This window comes from Bison bison, unplaced genomic scaffold (assembly GCF_000754665.1).
Source record: "Bison bison bison isolate TAMUID 2011002044 unplaced genomic scaffold, Bison_UMD1.0 scf7180017845378, whole genome shotgun sequence".
In the NCBI taxonomy this organism is placed as follows: Eukaryota; Metazoa; Chordata; class Mammalia; order Artiodactyla; family Bovidae; genus Bison; species Bison bison.
Genome location: NW_011475951.1, coordinates 3,879 through 20,918, shown reverse-complemented (window position 1 = coordinate 20,918; position 17,040 = coordinate 3,879). Strand labels below are relative to the sequence as shown.

General features: G+C 39.8%; 1 protein-coding gene and 1 pseudogene across 1 annotated transcript in view; both read right to left on the bottom strand.

Moving 5' to 3' along the window:
- Window positions 1-1,808: 1,808 nt before the first annotated feature.
- The window catches only part of LOC104984373 (multidrug resistance-associated protein 4-like), a gene marked incomplete at both ends in the record, with an annotated part of 15,590 nt that continues 358 nt past the window's right edge, over window positions 1,809-17,040 (bottom strand). The window contains 6 exons of the mRNA XM_010834057.1: window positions 1,809-1,955; window positions 3,772-3,866; window positions 4,269-4,306; window positions 6,155-6,295; window positions 7,509-7,718; window positions 13,947-14,043. Coding sequence (XP_010832359.1) covers window positions 1,809-1,955; window positions 3,772-3,866; window positions 4,269-4,306; window positions 6,155-6,295; window positions 7,509-7,718; window positions 13,947-14,043 — 728 coding nt within the window. The remainder of the gene's footprint in view (window positions 1,956-3,771; window positions 3,867-4,268; window positions 4,307-6,154; window positions 6,296-7,508; window positions 7,719-13,946; window positions 14,044-17,040) is intronic.
- On the bottom strand, window positions 4,729-5,751 carry LOC104984364 (annotated as a pseudogene).

The following is a 17,040-nucleotide window of genomic DNA, read 5'->3' as shown; positions in this document are numbered from 1 at the left end:
CAGAAAGTGAAGAAGAACTAAAGAGACTCTTGATGAAAGTGAAAGAGGAGAGTGAAAAAGTTGGCTTAAAGCTCAACATTCAGAAAACTAAGATTACGGCATCCAGTCCCATCACTTAATGGGGAATAGATGGGGAAACAGTGGCTGACTTTATTTTTCTGGACTCCAAAATCACTGCAGATGGTGATTGCAGCCATGAAATTAAAAGACACTTTCTCCTTGGAAGGAAAGTTATGACCAACCTAGACAGCATATTAAAAAGCAGAGACATTACTTTGTCAACAGAGGTCCATCTAGTCAAGGCTATGGTTTTTCCAGTGGTCATGTATGGATGCGAGACTTGGACTATAAAGAAAACTGAGCGCCAAAGAATTTATGCTTTTGAACTGTGGTGTTGGAGAAGACTCTTGAGAGTCCCTTGGACTGCAAGGAGATCCAACCAGTCCATTCTGAAGGAGATCAGCCCTGGGTGTTCATTGGAAGGACTGATGCTGAAGCTGAAACTCCAATACTTTGGCCACCTCATGCAAAGAACTAACTCATTGAAAAAGACCCTGATGCTGGGAAAGATTGAGGGCAGGAGGAGAAGGGGACAATAGAGGATGAGATGGTCAGATGGCATCACCAACTTGATGGACATGGGTTTGGGTGGACTCCAGGAGTTGGTGATGGACATGGAGGCCTGGCATGCTGTGGTTCATGGGGTCACAAGGAGTTGGACATTACTGAAGGACTGAACAGAACTGAACATCAAATATATGTTTTCCTCTTACACTGTTGGTGGGAATGCAAACTAGTACAGCCCCTATGGAGAACAGTGTGGAGATTCCTTAAAAAACTGGAAATAGAATTGCCATATGACCCAGCAATCCCACTTCTGGGCATACACACTGAGGAAACCAGAATGGAAAGAGACACATGCACCCCAATGTTCATTATAGCACTGTTTACAATACCTAGGACATGAAAGCAACTTAGATGTCCATTGACAGACAAATGGATAAGGAAGTTGTGATACATATACACAGTGGACTATTACTCAGCTCTAAAAAAAAATGCATTTGAGTCAGTTCTAATGAGGTAGATGAAACTGGAGCCTATTATACAGAATGAAGTAGGTCAAAAAAAGAAACACCAATACAGTATATTAATGCATATATATGGAATTCAGAAAGACGATAATGATGAACCTATGTGCAAGGCAGCAAAAGAGACATAGATGTAAAGAACAGGCTCTTGGACTATGTGGGAGAAGGCAAGGGTGGGATCATCTGAGAAAATAGAATTGAAACACATATATTACCATATGTAAAACAGATGACCTGTGCAAGTTCGATGAATGAAGCAGGGCACTCAAGCCAGTACTCTGGGACAATCCTGAGGGATGGAGTGGAGAGGGAGGTTGGAGGGGGTTCAGGATGAAGGGACAATTGTGCACTCATGGCTGATTCATGTTGATGTATGGCAAGACCACCACAATATTGTAAATTAATTATCTTCCAATTAAAATACATTTTTAAAACAAATATATCATGTTTCATAAGCCACACAATAAATGGATTCCTAAATCATTCTGCTAAGTGAACATTCATTTACCTTCCCCCACGCACATAAATAAAAAGCTTATATGCTCCTATATTCAAATTTTCTCTAGTAAGAGAAAAATATCAGTGAAGACTTTTGTAGAAAATGAATCAATACACACAGTAATCTATTCCAAGCATCTGTTCCATTTTCAAATACCAGAACATGGCAAAGCACTAGCTGTGTTAAGACATATTTACTGAGAAACTTGGTGTCTGACTTACCCGCTGGATTTCTATCAAAGAACAATACCGGAACTCTCAAAATGGTCTTCAACATTTTGTTGTGCAAAGTTTGTGAAGAATTAACAAAGATGTACAATGCCAACAGAGATCTTGTGACACCAAAAATGAGAGTAGATACAGTTAAACCTGAAATAAAGAAATGTCACTTATAACACAAAATTTCTGCCTTTTTTTCAATAATACTGAAGTACAGCAGGTAGTCTGTAAATATATTATGTATTTTCCTCTATAAAAAGAACTTACATATAAATTTTAATATATAGAATGTGAAATAAATGTTTAGATACATATATAGAATGGATTCTGTAAGAGTTTAATGCATTCACAAAATACATTTATTAAAAAGAATATGAAAATCAGTATTTTCCTTTCACTAAACAGAAACCATGTGTGAAGAAAAAATGAGGTGTAAAGTATAATTTCATTCTAGGATTTCTAAACTCTATTCTAATAAAAACTCAGAAGAAAAACTAATTATAAAAAGTAGTTAATAGTTCTTTCTCCATGTTTCAAATCTCATTATTTACAAAATTTTCCATAATGTGAAATTGTGGTATGCTTTGGTACCAGCATGTGAATTAACAGGAAACAGGAGAAATCATTTCATTTCATTGTACAAAATACCCAATAGCTTTAAAAAATAGGAAAATATCATACTAAGTTACAAGTAGAAAATGTCTTAAATAGTTAAATTGTAAGAAAATACAAATTATATCTTAACACAAGACAATTAACCTAAAAGAGCAACTAATCTTACTATTTTATAGAAACAAAAAGTATTTGCAAATGCACATAATTATTTAAATTTATTTTATTAATGACATAAATGAGTATTTATGCATATAAAAATTAAAATAGCCCTTCAAACATCTCTTGAACCCACGACACTAAGGAAACTGGAAATAACTTCTGTTATAAACATCCCATCAAATATTTTTTCTCCTTCAGCTTTTCACATCACTGTTATTCCAACCATGAAACTGTTCAAATTCCTGAATTCCATCCACAGGCATTTGCCTTAGCCCACTATTCTAAATGTATTTTCCTTCTTCCTTTAAGCCCCCACAGTCCACCAATTCAGAAGGTAAACAGCTAATGGATTTAGGTTTCTTAGCAAGTGATCAACAAAAGAAATACCAAATTTCAATGAGTGGGTTCTTACAAAGATATAATTCACTCTATCTTCGCAGAAAGTTTGTATACATGTTTCTTGTCCAATATTTTAAAATTTTAGATAAGGATTTCCTTTCGAACATATGAAATGCTACACATATTCTAGGCACTCTTGTGAAAACAGAGCCATGTTAATTAATATTAGTCTGGCAAGCCAGATGTTAAATTAATCACACAATTGGAGGTGCAATAACATTATTATCTCAAGGTAAGAAAGAGAAGGAATCCTAATTAATTCCCAGACACTGGATTTCTCCCTACTTAGCTTCCCGTGAAGCCCAAGAGATGAGCAGTGTGGCAAAGGGGAGTTTGCATACCTGCAAGGAAATAGTGCTTTTGCTTGGGGGCCCTTGCTGCCAGAGGAATTCATCTAAGTTCAATAAAAGACAGGATTTATTCAGACAGAACTGGAAAAATTCAAACCACAGGGTGGGGATCCATTTCTAATCCCCTTGTCCATCCACATTATAAGATTTAGATAAAGCAACCTATCAGAATAGACAGTAGCACGTTTCCAGTGGCTGATTTTCTGAATGTTCAATTCTAGTTTAAGTTCCAAATCCAGTACAGAGCAAATTAAGAGTCTTCATTCACCTTCTTCTAGTAGATTTTTTAAATAATTATTCCAATTAATTCATAGAGTAAATGCGACTCAGACTCTTATTTGTTGAGATATTTCTGAATTTCTCCTGGAAGCCCTAGTTGCTCACGCAGGCTCCTTGTAAGCACCTCAGACTCTAGTATAATAGACCAGATGATTCAGCTTTACCTGAAAAAATTCCTAAGTACCAGTTCAGATCAAGCATCTCCGTTATATTTCCTTTTTCATGTGCCGTGATATTCAGAGTATGCTGTTCATTTGCCCTATGGAACAGGGAAGAAAAATATATTATGCTATAGATAGAATATACATATATACCAGAAAAAAATTAATATTGATTTAGGAGATGAATTTAATGCTAGAAAATGGTCCCCAGCTCTAAGGGCCCTATGTCTCTCTACCTTATAGAGATACCATTTGAATCACAACTTTCAGTTCTCAAAAATGTCTGTAAGGAAGCTTCTGAGAGTGAGACATGGAGAGAGACCATGGGAGGTCACAGTCCAGCAGGAACTGTGATGTAGTTTCCCTGACATAATCGAGGGAAACTACGTGAGGGTCAGAAGAGGAGGCTGAACAATCCCCACCCCTCCCCCTGACTCTGTGGGAAAGTGAGGCTTTGTATAGACTTTACAGCACTTTGGGTCAGAGCAGGAATCACTCACCAGTTTAAAAGCCACCAATCCTCCAGGATATAGGCAACCTGGATCAGGAAACAACAGTCACTCACACACTGACGTTACTGAGCCCTCTCACCCCACTCACTAGGATGGGGGACGGAAAGGCTCCAGAACAGGGAGACGGTCCTTTCGACTCAGGTCTGTGCCAAGCTCCACATCCCAAATGACAAAAGGTCAGGGGAGGGCATGTTATAATTTAATATCTCTAAAAGGCATTCTTTTTTTTTTTTTCTAGAATCTGTCACAAACACACAACACTAATAAGCCTCACTTGTTTTGCTACCCAGAGATAGCATATTTGAATGCAAATCCAAGTACATTAAAAAAAAAAAAAATGTTGTAGTGTAAATGTTCAGGGTTTTGAAGGAAGACTATTTTTTTTTTCCTTGTAAAACAAGTTTATTATTGTCTTATCTGAAAAATCGATAGAAAATTGTGGTTTGGTTTAACTCTCAGTAGCTTGTTCCTAAGCTCTAAGGAAGCTCGCCTTCTGAGCTACCTGATCTTTCTTCTGGGCAAGTGACATTTTGGGACGGTTCCACCTCTTCTTTTTAACTTCTTTCTTAGGCTTCTTCTCATACACTGAATTCTCTCGTATTGCAGCATGAGCTTTCTTATACATCTCTTCCATCATGTCTGGAGTTACATTGTTCTTTATGTACTGAGAGAATTGTTTCTTGTAAGCATCTTCATCTTCTTCAATCAGGTAACACATGTAATCTGCAACGTTTTGCCCCATGATGTGCTTTCGGTGTACCTCAGCACTGAATTTTTTGCCTTCTGAATCATAACCAGGGAACCATTTGGTACTGTAAGGGACAGACAAGCCTTCATCGACAGCTCCCTTTAGGGCCCCAAAAACTTTATTCCCGGTAGTAGTTCTGGCAAGTCCTGCATCCAAATAACAAGTGAAGGCACCAGGTTGACCATCAATGATTTCCACATTGTATTCATCTCCAGTCACCTCGACTTGGCCTTCATAAATTTTGTCCATACCAAACCTATTAAGAAGGCTGCAGGCCAGCAGCAGGCCAGTACAATATGCTGCAGCATAATTTGTCAGGCCAACCTTCACACTATATTTTGGGAGTTTGTGAGCATAAGCTGCACAAACTATCATATCTCCTTATATATGGGCATAAGCAATCCGACAAATGATATCTCTGTTCATTACACAAACAATCATTCTGTATTTAGGTGTATTGTACTTATTTTTATCTTGGATTACCAATCCTTTCCAAGCATACTTGTCAGTTTTGCCCTCTCACCTTCTTCTGAATTTCACTTGGTATCTCTGGAAGTAGGCCTTGTTCTTGACAACTTTAACAAACCCCGTCCTGCAGAACAGAACCCTGACTCCGCGGCTTGCCACAGAGCTGCAGAACCAGCACAGCTCTGGGGAGGAAAAAGCTGAAGGAAGACTCTTGACAGTACTGTGATAATCAGTTTTCTGTGTCACCTTGGCCATTCCAGTCTCTGGTCATTTAATCACACACTCCTCTAGATATTAATGTGAAGGTATTTTTTGTGGATTGTGGTTCATATCTATAATTAGTCAACTTAAGTAAAAATAACCATCAACAATGTGGTGGGCCCCATCCAGTCAGTCGAAGGCTGTAAGAGCACAACCTGGAGCTTCCTGGAGGAGGAAGAAATTCTGCCTTAAGACTACAGCTCCTGCCTGAGGTTCCAGCCTGCAGGCCTGCTCTTCTGCTTTCAGATTCACCCAGGCAGATCCCACAGCTTCATGAGCCAGTTTTTTAAAATAAATCTCTTCATAAACATAATAATAATTAAATAAATAGATACAGTATAAATAGTATGTGAATATCAAGCTAAAGGCACATACCAAAACAAATTTCCTTACGTACCTGAGCTGCTATGTTTACTAGAATAAGGAAAATGATGACAGACCAGTGAGCACCAGCTCTGAAGTAATTCTTATAGGTCTTAAAACCAACTTTTCCTTCTAAACGTCTCTCCTCAGATAGTGTATCCTGTATATTCTCAGTCTTGGAGGGAAAAATGGCAGGGAAAGACAAAATTTTAAATAATGAACTACAAAACTACAAAAGTTCAACAATGTCCTAAATTGCAATTCTGTGGTGAAAACAGACACACCTCACACGCTGGTAGGAGTGCAAGATGGTCCATCTCCTATGGAGAAGGTATGAAAATATCTAACCAAACCATATATGCATTGACTCTTGGACCCAGCCATACTACTTCTAGTAATATATTAGAAATAAGGAAATATCATTTGCACAAGGTTATTCATTGTTGTGTGGCTTTGCTTAAAGTAGAAGTGCTGCATTATGATCTAGATGTTTGGGACAGGGGTGTAGGAGAGAAAGGGAGTCCAAGAGGGAGGGGATATATGTATACATATAGTGAATTCACTTCATTGCACAATGGAAAGCAACACAACATTGTAAAGCAGTTATACTCCAATTAAAAAATAAATTATATGACTAAAGAATAAAAATAGGATATTATGACTTTCGGTACATGCAAACATATCCAATTCAAATATGAATGCAGAAGTTTGTTCCAAAATAACACACAAAATGATATGTAGTTAATGTATCCTTCTAGATGACTTGTGTCATTCAATGATGAAAACATAAAACATAGCTGGTCCTCAAAATACTAGTCAAATACAGTAAGCTGAGTTCACACAACAAGTTGGAGTAAGGTGAGTTTGGATAGCAGGAGGACAGCATATGATCTGAATCTATGTGGTTCCTGAATTTCAGTGATTCCTGAGTGTGTAATGTGAGGGACTAATCATTGTCTGCTGTGTGTCACACACGTTATCTCTGGTCTATCACAAACCTTCTGACACCAAGGCAAAATACGACAATCAGTCATCTGCAGTGCCAGAACATTCCAATATGTAGGAAAAATAGCTGATTTAATGTGGTCACAGCAGGATTTGATAGGATAAGGTCTTCATAGTAAGCCTCTGGATGTAAAAGGGAAGCTGGAACCCATTATAAACATACACCCAGGAATTCATAGCAGTGTACCCACTACTGATCTTGATAAGATTCATCATCCTATACCCAGAGGAGAACCCTGATCAGAGAGCAATTTAATTCTACCAATTCCATGGAATAAGGCCCTGGAAACTTATTTAATTTGAGACAAAGATGTCATGAGAGGAGAAGACTGAACAGCCATCAAAAGCAGACAGACCAGGATGTTGCAGAATGAGAAACTCACATCTTGGTCTTCTGCAGCTGCATCTTTCAACAAGGGTGTGGAAGACTGTTGAGACTGAACTGAAGACTCAGAGGAGGTCTGAGTCCTCATAGTGGGAGATTCAGGAACTGGAGATGGTTCAGCCTCCTCATTCTCCTTCTTTAAAAGGGAAGCAAAATCTACCCCGGATTTCAGTAACTCAGCATAAGTCCCTTTTTGCACCATTTCACCCTAAAATAAAAATTTTAAACTTGAGATAAATTCACTTGCATTAGATAATATAATCTAATTTAAATACTAATCAAGAAAAGTTAACTGGTATTAAACTATAACTTTTTTTTCTTTCTTTTTTTTCAGCTGACAAATAAGATTTAACAAAAATGAAGTAAATTACAGTGAAAAATATGGTTAATTATGGTGAAGAGCCACACACTCAGTAAGCGCCCAAGATAAGAACACTTTTTTTTTTTTTTTTTTTTTCTTTTTTTCCCAAATCTTCCCACCCTCTCCCTCTCCCACAGAGTCCATAAGCCTGTTCTATACATCAGTGTCTCTTTTGCTGTCTCGTATACAGGGTTATCGTTACCATCTTTCTAAATTCCACATATATGCGTTAGTATACTGTATTGGTGTTTGTCCTTCTGGCTTACTTCACTCTGTATAATAGGCTCCAGTTTCATCCACCTCATTAGAACTGATTCAAATGTATTCTTTTTAATGGCTGAGTAATTAATTTAAATACTAATCAAGAAAAGTTAACTGGTATTAAACTATAACTTTTTTAAGAAAAAATTTTCTAGGTCTGGAATTATGGTTCACAAATCTATTTCAGTATAAGCCTTCTGTCCTCTGCCAAACCAAATACTGTGTAAGATGCTGGCAGATATGAAAGAAATGTGTACTTATGTGTTAAAAATGGAGGCCATTGAGATAACTACTATGGGCACTTAGGGAAGCAAAAACTATAGATGTCAGTGGAAGTATCAGTAGTTTTTTTAGACAATTCAGATAAACTTCATGTGAGAAACAGAATTTTTAAAAACAGTCAATTGGAGAAGATATTCCAGGAAACAAACTTAAGACTGTCACAGAGGTGGGCACAAGCACATCTGCATAGGTAAGAATCACTCATCAAATCTTTGCTGACCATGTCACTGTCACAGTAGCATGTGTTCAGCTGGGACAAGACCTGTAAGAAGTAGCTCTGGACAGAGAATCCATGAGCTGTGTCTTCACTGTCTTTATAACTTCCCCACAAACTCAGAAAGTTCCCAACTGCAAATTCAATATTCTTTCTGTTCAAGTCATTAAACAAGAAAGCCATGGCACTGCAGTGGTTCTAAAGCCTTGGCAGCAAACCAAAACCTAACCCAGAATCAGTGGAGATTCTTGAGAGAAACTTGAGAGGAGAACTTAAAAACAGCCAATCACAAGCAGATAACCAGGCGTCCTCAGATCGGGCAACTGCTTAAGCCACTGCCAATCTAATCAAGTTATTGGAAAATACATGACATTTTACTTCAGTTTCCCTCCCTCCAGTTCAATTCAGTTCAGTCGCTCAGTCGCGTCTGACTCTGCAACCTCATGGACTGCAGCATGCCAGGCCTCCCTGTCCATTACCAACTCCCGGAGTTTACCCAAACTCATGTCCATTGAGTCAGTGATGCCATCCAATCATCACATCCTCTGTCATCACCTTCTCTTCCCACCTTCAATATTTATCAGAATCAGGGCCTTTTCCAATGAGTCAGTTCTTCATATCAGGAAGCCAAAGTACCGGAGCTTCAGCTTCAGCATCATTCCTTCCTTCAGGACTGATTTCCTTGAGAACTGACTGGTTGGATCTCCTTGTAGTTCAAAGGACTCTCAAAAGTCTTCTCTAACACCATAGTTCAAATCCATCAGTTCTTCGATGCTCGGCTTTCTTTATTGTCCAACTCTCACATCCATACATGACTACTGGAAAAACCGTAGTTTTGACTAGATGGACGTTTGTTGGCAAAGTAATGTCTCTGCTTTTTTTTTTTTCCATTTATTTTTTTTATTTTATTTTTTAACTTTGTAATATTGTATTGGTTTTGCCATATACCAACATGTGTCTCTGTTTTTTAAAACGCTATCTAGGTTGCTCATAGCTTTTCTTCCAAAGAGCAAGCGTCTTTTAATTTCATGGGTGCAGTCACCATCTGCAGTGATTTTGTAAACAAACAAAAAAAAAGTCTGTCACTGTTTCCTTTGTTTCCCCATTTATTTGCCATAAAGTGATGGGACCAGATCCCATGATCTTTGTTTTTTGAATGTTGAGTTTTAAGCCAGCTTTTTCACCCTCCTCTTTCACTTTCATCATGAGACTGACTCTTTAGTTCTTCTTTGCTTTCTGCCATATGGGTGGTGCTATCTGCATATCTGAAGTTATTGATAAATATCCTGGCAATCTTGATTTCAGCTTGTGCTTCATCCAGCCCAGTATTTCACATGATGTACTCTGCATAGAAGTTAAATATATAAGGTGACAATATAAAGTCTTGACGTACTCCATTCCTCATTTGGAACCAGTCTGCTGTTCTGTGTCCGTTTCTAACTGTTTCTTCTTGACCTGCATACAGATTTCTCAGGAGGCAGGTAAGATAGTCTGGTATTTCCATCTCTTGAAGAATTTTCCACAGTTTGTTGTGATCTACACAAAGGCTTTAGCAGAGTCAATAAAGCAGAAGTAAATGTTTTTCTGGAGCTCTCTTGCTTTTTCTATGATCCAACAGATGTTGGCAATTTGATCTTTGGTTCCTCTGCCTTTTCTAAATACAACATGAACATCTGAAAGTTCTCAGTTCATGTACTGTTGAAGCCTAGCTTGGAGAATTTTGAGCATTACTTTGCTAGAGTGTGCAATAAGTGCAATTGTGTGGTAGTTTGAATATTCTTTGCATTGCCTTTCTTTGGGATTGGAATGATAACTGACCCTTCCCAGTCCTGTGGCCACTGCTGAGTTTTCCAAATTTGCTGGTGTATTGAGTGCAGCACTTTCACAGCATCATCTTTTAGGATTTCAAAGAGCTCGCCTAGAATTCCATCACCACCACTAGCTTTGTTCATAGTAATGCTTTCTAAGGCCCACTTGACTTCACACTCCAGGCTGTCTGGCTCTAGGTGAGTGATCACACCATCATGATTATCTGGGTCATGAATATCTTTTTTATAGAGTTCTGTGTACTCTTGCCACCTCTTCTTAATATCTTCTGCTTCTGTTCGGTACATACCATTTCTGTCATTTACTGAGCCCATCTTTGCATGAAATGTTCCCTTGGTATTTCTAATTTTCTTGAAGAGATCCTTAGTCTTCCCCATTCTATTGTTTTCCTCTGTTTCTTTGCACTGATCACTCAGGAAGGCTTTCTTATCTCTCCTTGCTATTCTTTGGAACTCTCATATGCATATGCTTTTGCTATTTTCTAACCCCATGAAACAAGATACAGCTAATTCACTCACTGGCAAACAAAATATGAGGCCAAAATTTCAGGATGTAAAACCAATCAAAGGAGGGCATCTGGTTAAGGTGGATCAAGTAGAAGAAAGTGTCCCATGACCCTACCTTTGACCCCTCTCATCCTATCCCCTGAGGTGGTCCCCTGTAAGAAACCCTGTGAAACCTTTGGGAACCATCTGATACTGAAGAATTAGAATTTTATTCAAGATATATTGTGGCTTGTGCCACTTGAGAGACAAAATGCATACACCTTATTTAATGAAATTACCACTTTCTACTTAGTATCTGTAAGCTGCACAAGGAAATTACTAGTGGTACAAAGACAGTAATTTCACTCAGCAACCAAGCCCTAACAATTCCAAGGGGACAAGGAGGCATGCCATCCTCCCTCTGATGTGAGAGATGGATCAGACAAATAGAAAGGATGGACCCCAACTCATCCAGGGGTGCTCTCTAGTGGACAAATTGTTGTTCTAAAATTGAAGATGGTATTCTCAAAAGAAGCAATAAGGGGGCCCCAAAACATCTAGGGACTGGCTAAATATGTTATTGTGCCTCTCACCATTCTGTACTCAATACTGCCAATGCAGGGTTTTACATACTAGTATCACCTGCTCTGTGGGCTTCCTTGGTAGCTCAGCAGGTAAAGAATCTGCCTGCAATGCAGGAGACCCTGGTTCGATCCCTGGGTTAGGAGTATCCCCTGGAGAAGGGATAGACTACCCACTCCAGTATTCTTGGACTTCTCTGGTGGCCTAGATGGTAAAGAATCTACATGCAATGCAAAAGACCTGGGTTTGATCCCTGGGATAGGAAGGTCCTCTGGAGGAGGGGATGGCAACCCACTCCAGTATTCTTGCCTGGAGAATCCCCATGGACAGAGGAGTCTGGGGTCACAAAGAGTTGGACATTACTGAGTGACTAAGCACAGCACATCATCTGCTCTGCACATGAAGTTAACTGGTCTCAAGCTTAAGAAATCTGAGCTCCACATTCCTGGAGGAGTGGAGAACAGTCTACATATGGAATTGCTTTGAGAGGTAGAGATGCTATGTTTTAATAATCTTTCTTAGAGCAGAAATTCATTTGATAAGTGAGAGATTTGGCCATGGGTCTGTTGAAAGAGACAAGGGTTAACAACAGAGGTGCTGAGGCACAGACACAGACAAACCAAGGGGTGAAACATCAAACAATTACCAAGTCTGAAAAATTCTCACTAATCTCCAACCCACTCCCAATCATGTGATGTATTGTGCACTGAATGGTAGCCCCTTAAAAAGGTATGTTCAAGCCCTAAACATGATACCTGTAAATTGACCTTATTTGGAAGCAGGGTCTTTGCAGATGCAATCAAGCTAAGATGAGGTCATATTGGAGCAGGAAGACCCTAAATCTAAAATGACTGATGTCCTTATGAGAACAGAAGAGACTCAGACAAACAAGGTATAATGGCCACGTGGTATCAGAAGCAGAGACCACAATATTGCAGCTGGAAGCCAAAGAACACAAGGAAAACTGGCACACACCAGTGGCAGGAAGGAAGGATTCTCCCCTGCAGCCTTCAGGGAGAACACAGCCCTGCCAGCACCTGGACTGGGGACTTGTAGCCTCCAGACCAGGGAGACAATAAATCTCTGTTGTTTGGAGGACAGAAATAACAGACCTGTAGTTTCCAACAGGGAAGGAGCTAGGGAGACTTTGAGTATGAAGTTTCAGAATAGCAGATGTAAGCATTATAAATGGAATGGATAAACAACAAGGTCCTACTATGTAGCACACAAAGAATTATATTCAGTATCCTATAATAAACCATAATGGAAAAGAATATTTAAAAATAAATATATGTATATGTATAACTGAATCACTGTACTGTACAGAATTTAATACAATATTGAAAATCAACTATATTTCAAGAAAATAAAATAAATTTCTGTTGTTTGAAGTCACCCAGTTTGCAGTGCTTTGTTACAGCAGCTCTAGAAACTGATACTCTAGCCTGAGCCCACACTTCTGCCTTCTCAGCTTTACTAAGCCTTGTAACTACTTCTGCTGTCACCTCTCCAGTGACCGTCAGAGGAATTTTTAAAATCCCACATCCTCCTCTGCTCTGGACCATCCAAGGCTTCCATCTCACTTCTGGGCTCATTGCCCACTGCTCAGAGACCAGCTCCCTCCACATCCCTCTGCTCAGTGTCCTCAGACACGCTGGTCTTCCTGCTGTTCCTCCAACCTGCCAGGTCAGTTCCTTCCTTAAGACTCCCTGCCTCAGATTCCCTCTCCCAGGTGACAGCACAGTCCCCACCTTCATGTCACTCAGACCCTGTGAGGCACCAGCTCCTCAGGGAGGCAGCCAGGATGTCACCTTCTTTGTCATATCTGTCCCCATAAGAACAGGACCCCCGTGAGGGCAGGGCCTTGTCCTCCTGCTGTACAGGCTCTCGCATGTATCGGGCACATAGAGACCTGGGCAGAGAGACCAGCGACTGGCAACACCAGCAGAGAAGGTGTCTCTGACCCAGGTGCTTGGCTACCCAACCTTGCTTCCTGTACTAATGGAAGATGCTCTTCAGGCAAACTGCATGACAATCATGTGGATACAAACAGGTCTTAGTATCTCTAATTTCCAAACAATACAACTTGGCTTAAATCCTGGAAAAGGAAAACAAAAAGTTTTAAAAAACATTGCATCATTATCCTTAACAATTTTACTAGAACAGTGATGAGTCAGTAGCCTTGTGGTTGTACTTCTATACACTTTAAGCTTTATGTGGCTTAGAGTGTAATAGTGACATTCTACAGGCCTATGGATTCATCCTCAAATGTAAGAATACCACCAGCTCTGAGAAGAAGGGAGTGTACAACTGAGGGAGAAGAGGGCATTTACCATTAATCCAAGGAGAGTGACCTGTTGGGAGGTCTGGCCTTCAACACACCTGAGTGTCAGCAAGTTTCACAGACTTCTAGAAATTACTTACCTTTTCCAATAGCAGAATTTGACTTACATCTTTTAGGTACTGCCACTGATGAGTAACTAAGATTATGATCTTCTCATGCAAGACTTGGCAAATACACCTACAAAGGTAAAAGGTACAGTATGTAAAAACATGAATGGGGGTGCTTCCAATTGAAAACACATATTTTGAAAACATAATGAGACAAAGACAACACAGGAGTTGAAGATCCGTGGTTTAAATATCAAATATATAATACAAACTAAGTACCAATATAAAGTAATAAATTTGACTAGGTCCTCAAATTCATCAGCAGCAAACCTGAATCCAGCTCTGCTGAAAAATTCTAAAAACCAGTCCAGTGAAGGAGGCGCCAACAGCTAGGTTTTTTTTTTTTCCTCAAAAAACTCATCAATTATTTACATATTTCATGATGATAAACAACTGACCAATAGTGAGATTCCAAAACCTGACTGAACTAAAACACTATTCCATCACTATACAGGAATGGGAGAAGAGGAATCTATGTCATTTAAAACTCTGCACATTTTTCTCAGGCAGTTTTCTAAGCAATTGTTTATGATTTATAATGTACATAGTAACAACAAATTAATAGACTCTTGGTAACCTTTGCCAGAGTGCATTTTGTAGACACTTCTTCCCAAATAGCATTAGATAGAAAATGAATGCTAGTGTGGCCCCCATACGTCTCTGCAACATTCCATCCCAACCAGGAATTAAACTTTTCATTTGAACTGATAACTTTCTGAATATGAAAATGAAAGATGAGAGTCCAAATGGCTCAACTCAGAGGAAATCATCCAACAGCTCAAGACATGCAATTCTCTTAGCCAAGACCCCCCCCCCAAACTATCCAAACTTAAGTGTTTTTTTTTTTCACAGCAACCCCCTCAAACTGCCCCTACATCTTAAATGCAGACCCCAAGGAACTCAGCCCCAGTCTCTTCCTACAAGGTCCACAACCCCTTCAGAGAAGTGAGTAGCCAGGTCCAAGGCCCCAGTGAACATGGGCAGGGCTCCAGGCAGGTACTCTGAGTGCCCTGCACCCTCACAAAGCAAATCTCAGGAACATGGGCCAGAGCTCAGCCTGCTGAGTGAGTCAGATCAAGAACCTGGAGGCACTAGACTGCAGCTCAGTTCCATCAGACGAGCCACTAAACCTCAGTTTCTTCACCTCAGAACAACATCAATGACAATCACATGTTCTGAGAAGTCTAACCACCCATCTGCTCAGTAAATGCCAGCTCCCTTCCCCACTCCTCCCTAACCACAAGTGGTCATATGCTTTGGACTCAGAATAGAAAAACTCTGAGGGAATCCTCTGGACACAGAGTCCGTGATCAGAAAAAAGACCCTGGGATGCAGACACACTCACCATCATTTCATTAATTCCAAACAGATTTATTTTTACCTTTTGACATGTCTTAGTTCAGCTTTTGTACCTAAGTTTCTTAACTGAGTAACCCCATCCTCCAGTTAGTACTAAAGTTTTTCATGGAATTGTTGTCAATCAGTATAAGTCATGTCCAACTCTCTGTGACCCCCATGGACTGCAGTACACCAGGCTTCCCTGTCCTCCACTGTCTCCACAGTTTGCTCAAATTCATGTCTATTAAGTCAATGATGCTATCTAACCATCTCATCCTCTGCTGCCCCCTTCTCCTTTTGCCTTCAGTTTTTCCCAGTGTCAGGATCTTTTCCAATGAGTTGGCTCTTCACATCAGGTGGCCAAAGGATTGGAGCTTTAACTTCAGCATCTATCCTTCCAATGAATATTCAGGACTGATTTCCTTTAGAACTGACTTGTTTGACCCTTTTTAAGTCCAAGGAACTCTCAAGAGTCTTCTCCATGACCACAGTTTGAAAGCATCAATTCTTTGGCACTCAGCCTTCTTTGTGGACCAACTCTCATGTCCATATATGACTACTGGAAAAACGATAGCTATGACAACACAGACTTTTGTCCGCAAAGTAATGTCTTTGCTTTTTAATACACTGTCTAGGTTTGTCATAGTTTTCCTTCCAAAGGGCAAGTGTCTTTTAATTTCATGGCTGCAGTCACTGTCCACAGTGATTTTGGAGCCCAGAAAAATAAAATGTCACTGTTTCTACATTTTCCCCTTCTATTTGGCATGAAGTGGTGGGACTGGATGTCATAATCTTAGTTTTTTTTTTAATGTTGAGCTTCAAGCCAGCTTTTCCCTCTCTTCTTTCATCCTCAGGTGGCACAGTGATAAAGAATTTGCATGCGAATGCAGGAGACATGGGTTCAATCCCTGGGTTTGGAAGATCCCCTGTAGAAAGAAATGGGAACCCACTCCAGTATTCTTGCCTGGAAAACTCCATGGACAAAGGAGATTTGGCAGGCTGCAGTCCATGGGGTTGAAGGGTCAGACATGACTGAGAATACACGTGTACACACTTTCACCCCCATCAAGAGGTTCTTTAGTTTTGCTTCACTTTCTTCCATTAAGGGTGGCATCATCTGCAAATCTGAGCTTGTTCACATTTCTCCCAGCAATCTTAATTCCAGTTTGTGATTATCCAGCCCAGCATTTTACATGATGTACTCTGCATAAAAGTAAAATAAGCAGGGTGACAATATACAGCCTTGACATACTCCTTTCCTAATTTTGAACCAGTCAGTTGCTCCATGTCCAGTTCTAACTGTTGCTTCTTGACCCACATACAGGTTTCTCAGGAAACAGGTAAAGTAGTGTGGTATTCCCTTCTCTTGAAGAATTTTCCACAGTTTGTTGTGATCCACACAGTTAAAGGCTTTAGAATAGTCAATGAAACAGAAGTGGATTTTTTTTTAGATTTCCTTGATTTCTCTATGATTCGGTGAATGATGGCAATTTGGGTTCTCTGCCTTTTCTAAACCCAGCTTGTACATCTGGAAGTTCTCAGTTCACATACTGCTGAAGCCTAGCTTGGAGGATTTTGAGCCCTGAGACTATCTGGGGAAAAATCCTGGAAGAAGACACAGCAGGTGTAGGGGTCCTGGGACAGAACATGCTGGGCTGAGGCGCCTTCCTGCATTCACTGCTTAGGATTGAGGTGGGGAGTGGGGCGGGCAGCAGGGGGACTCATAAAT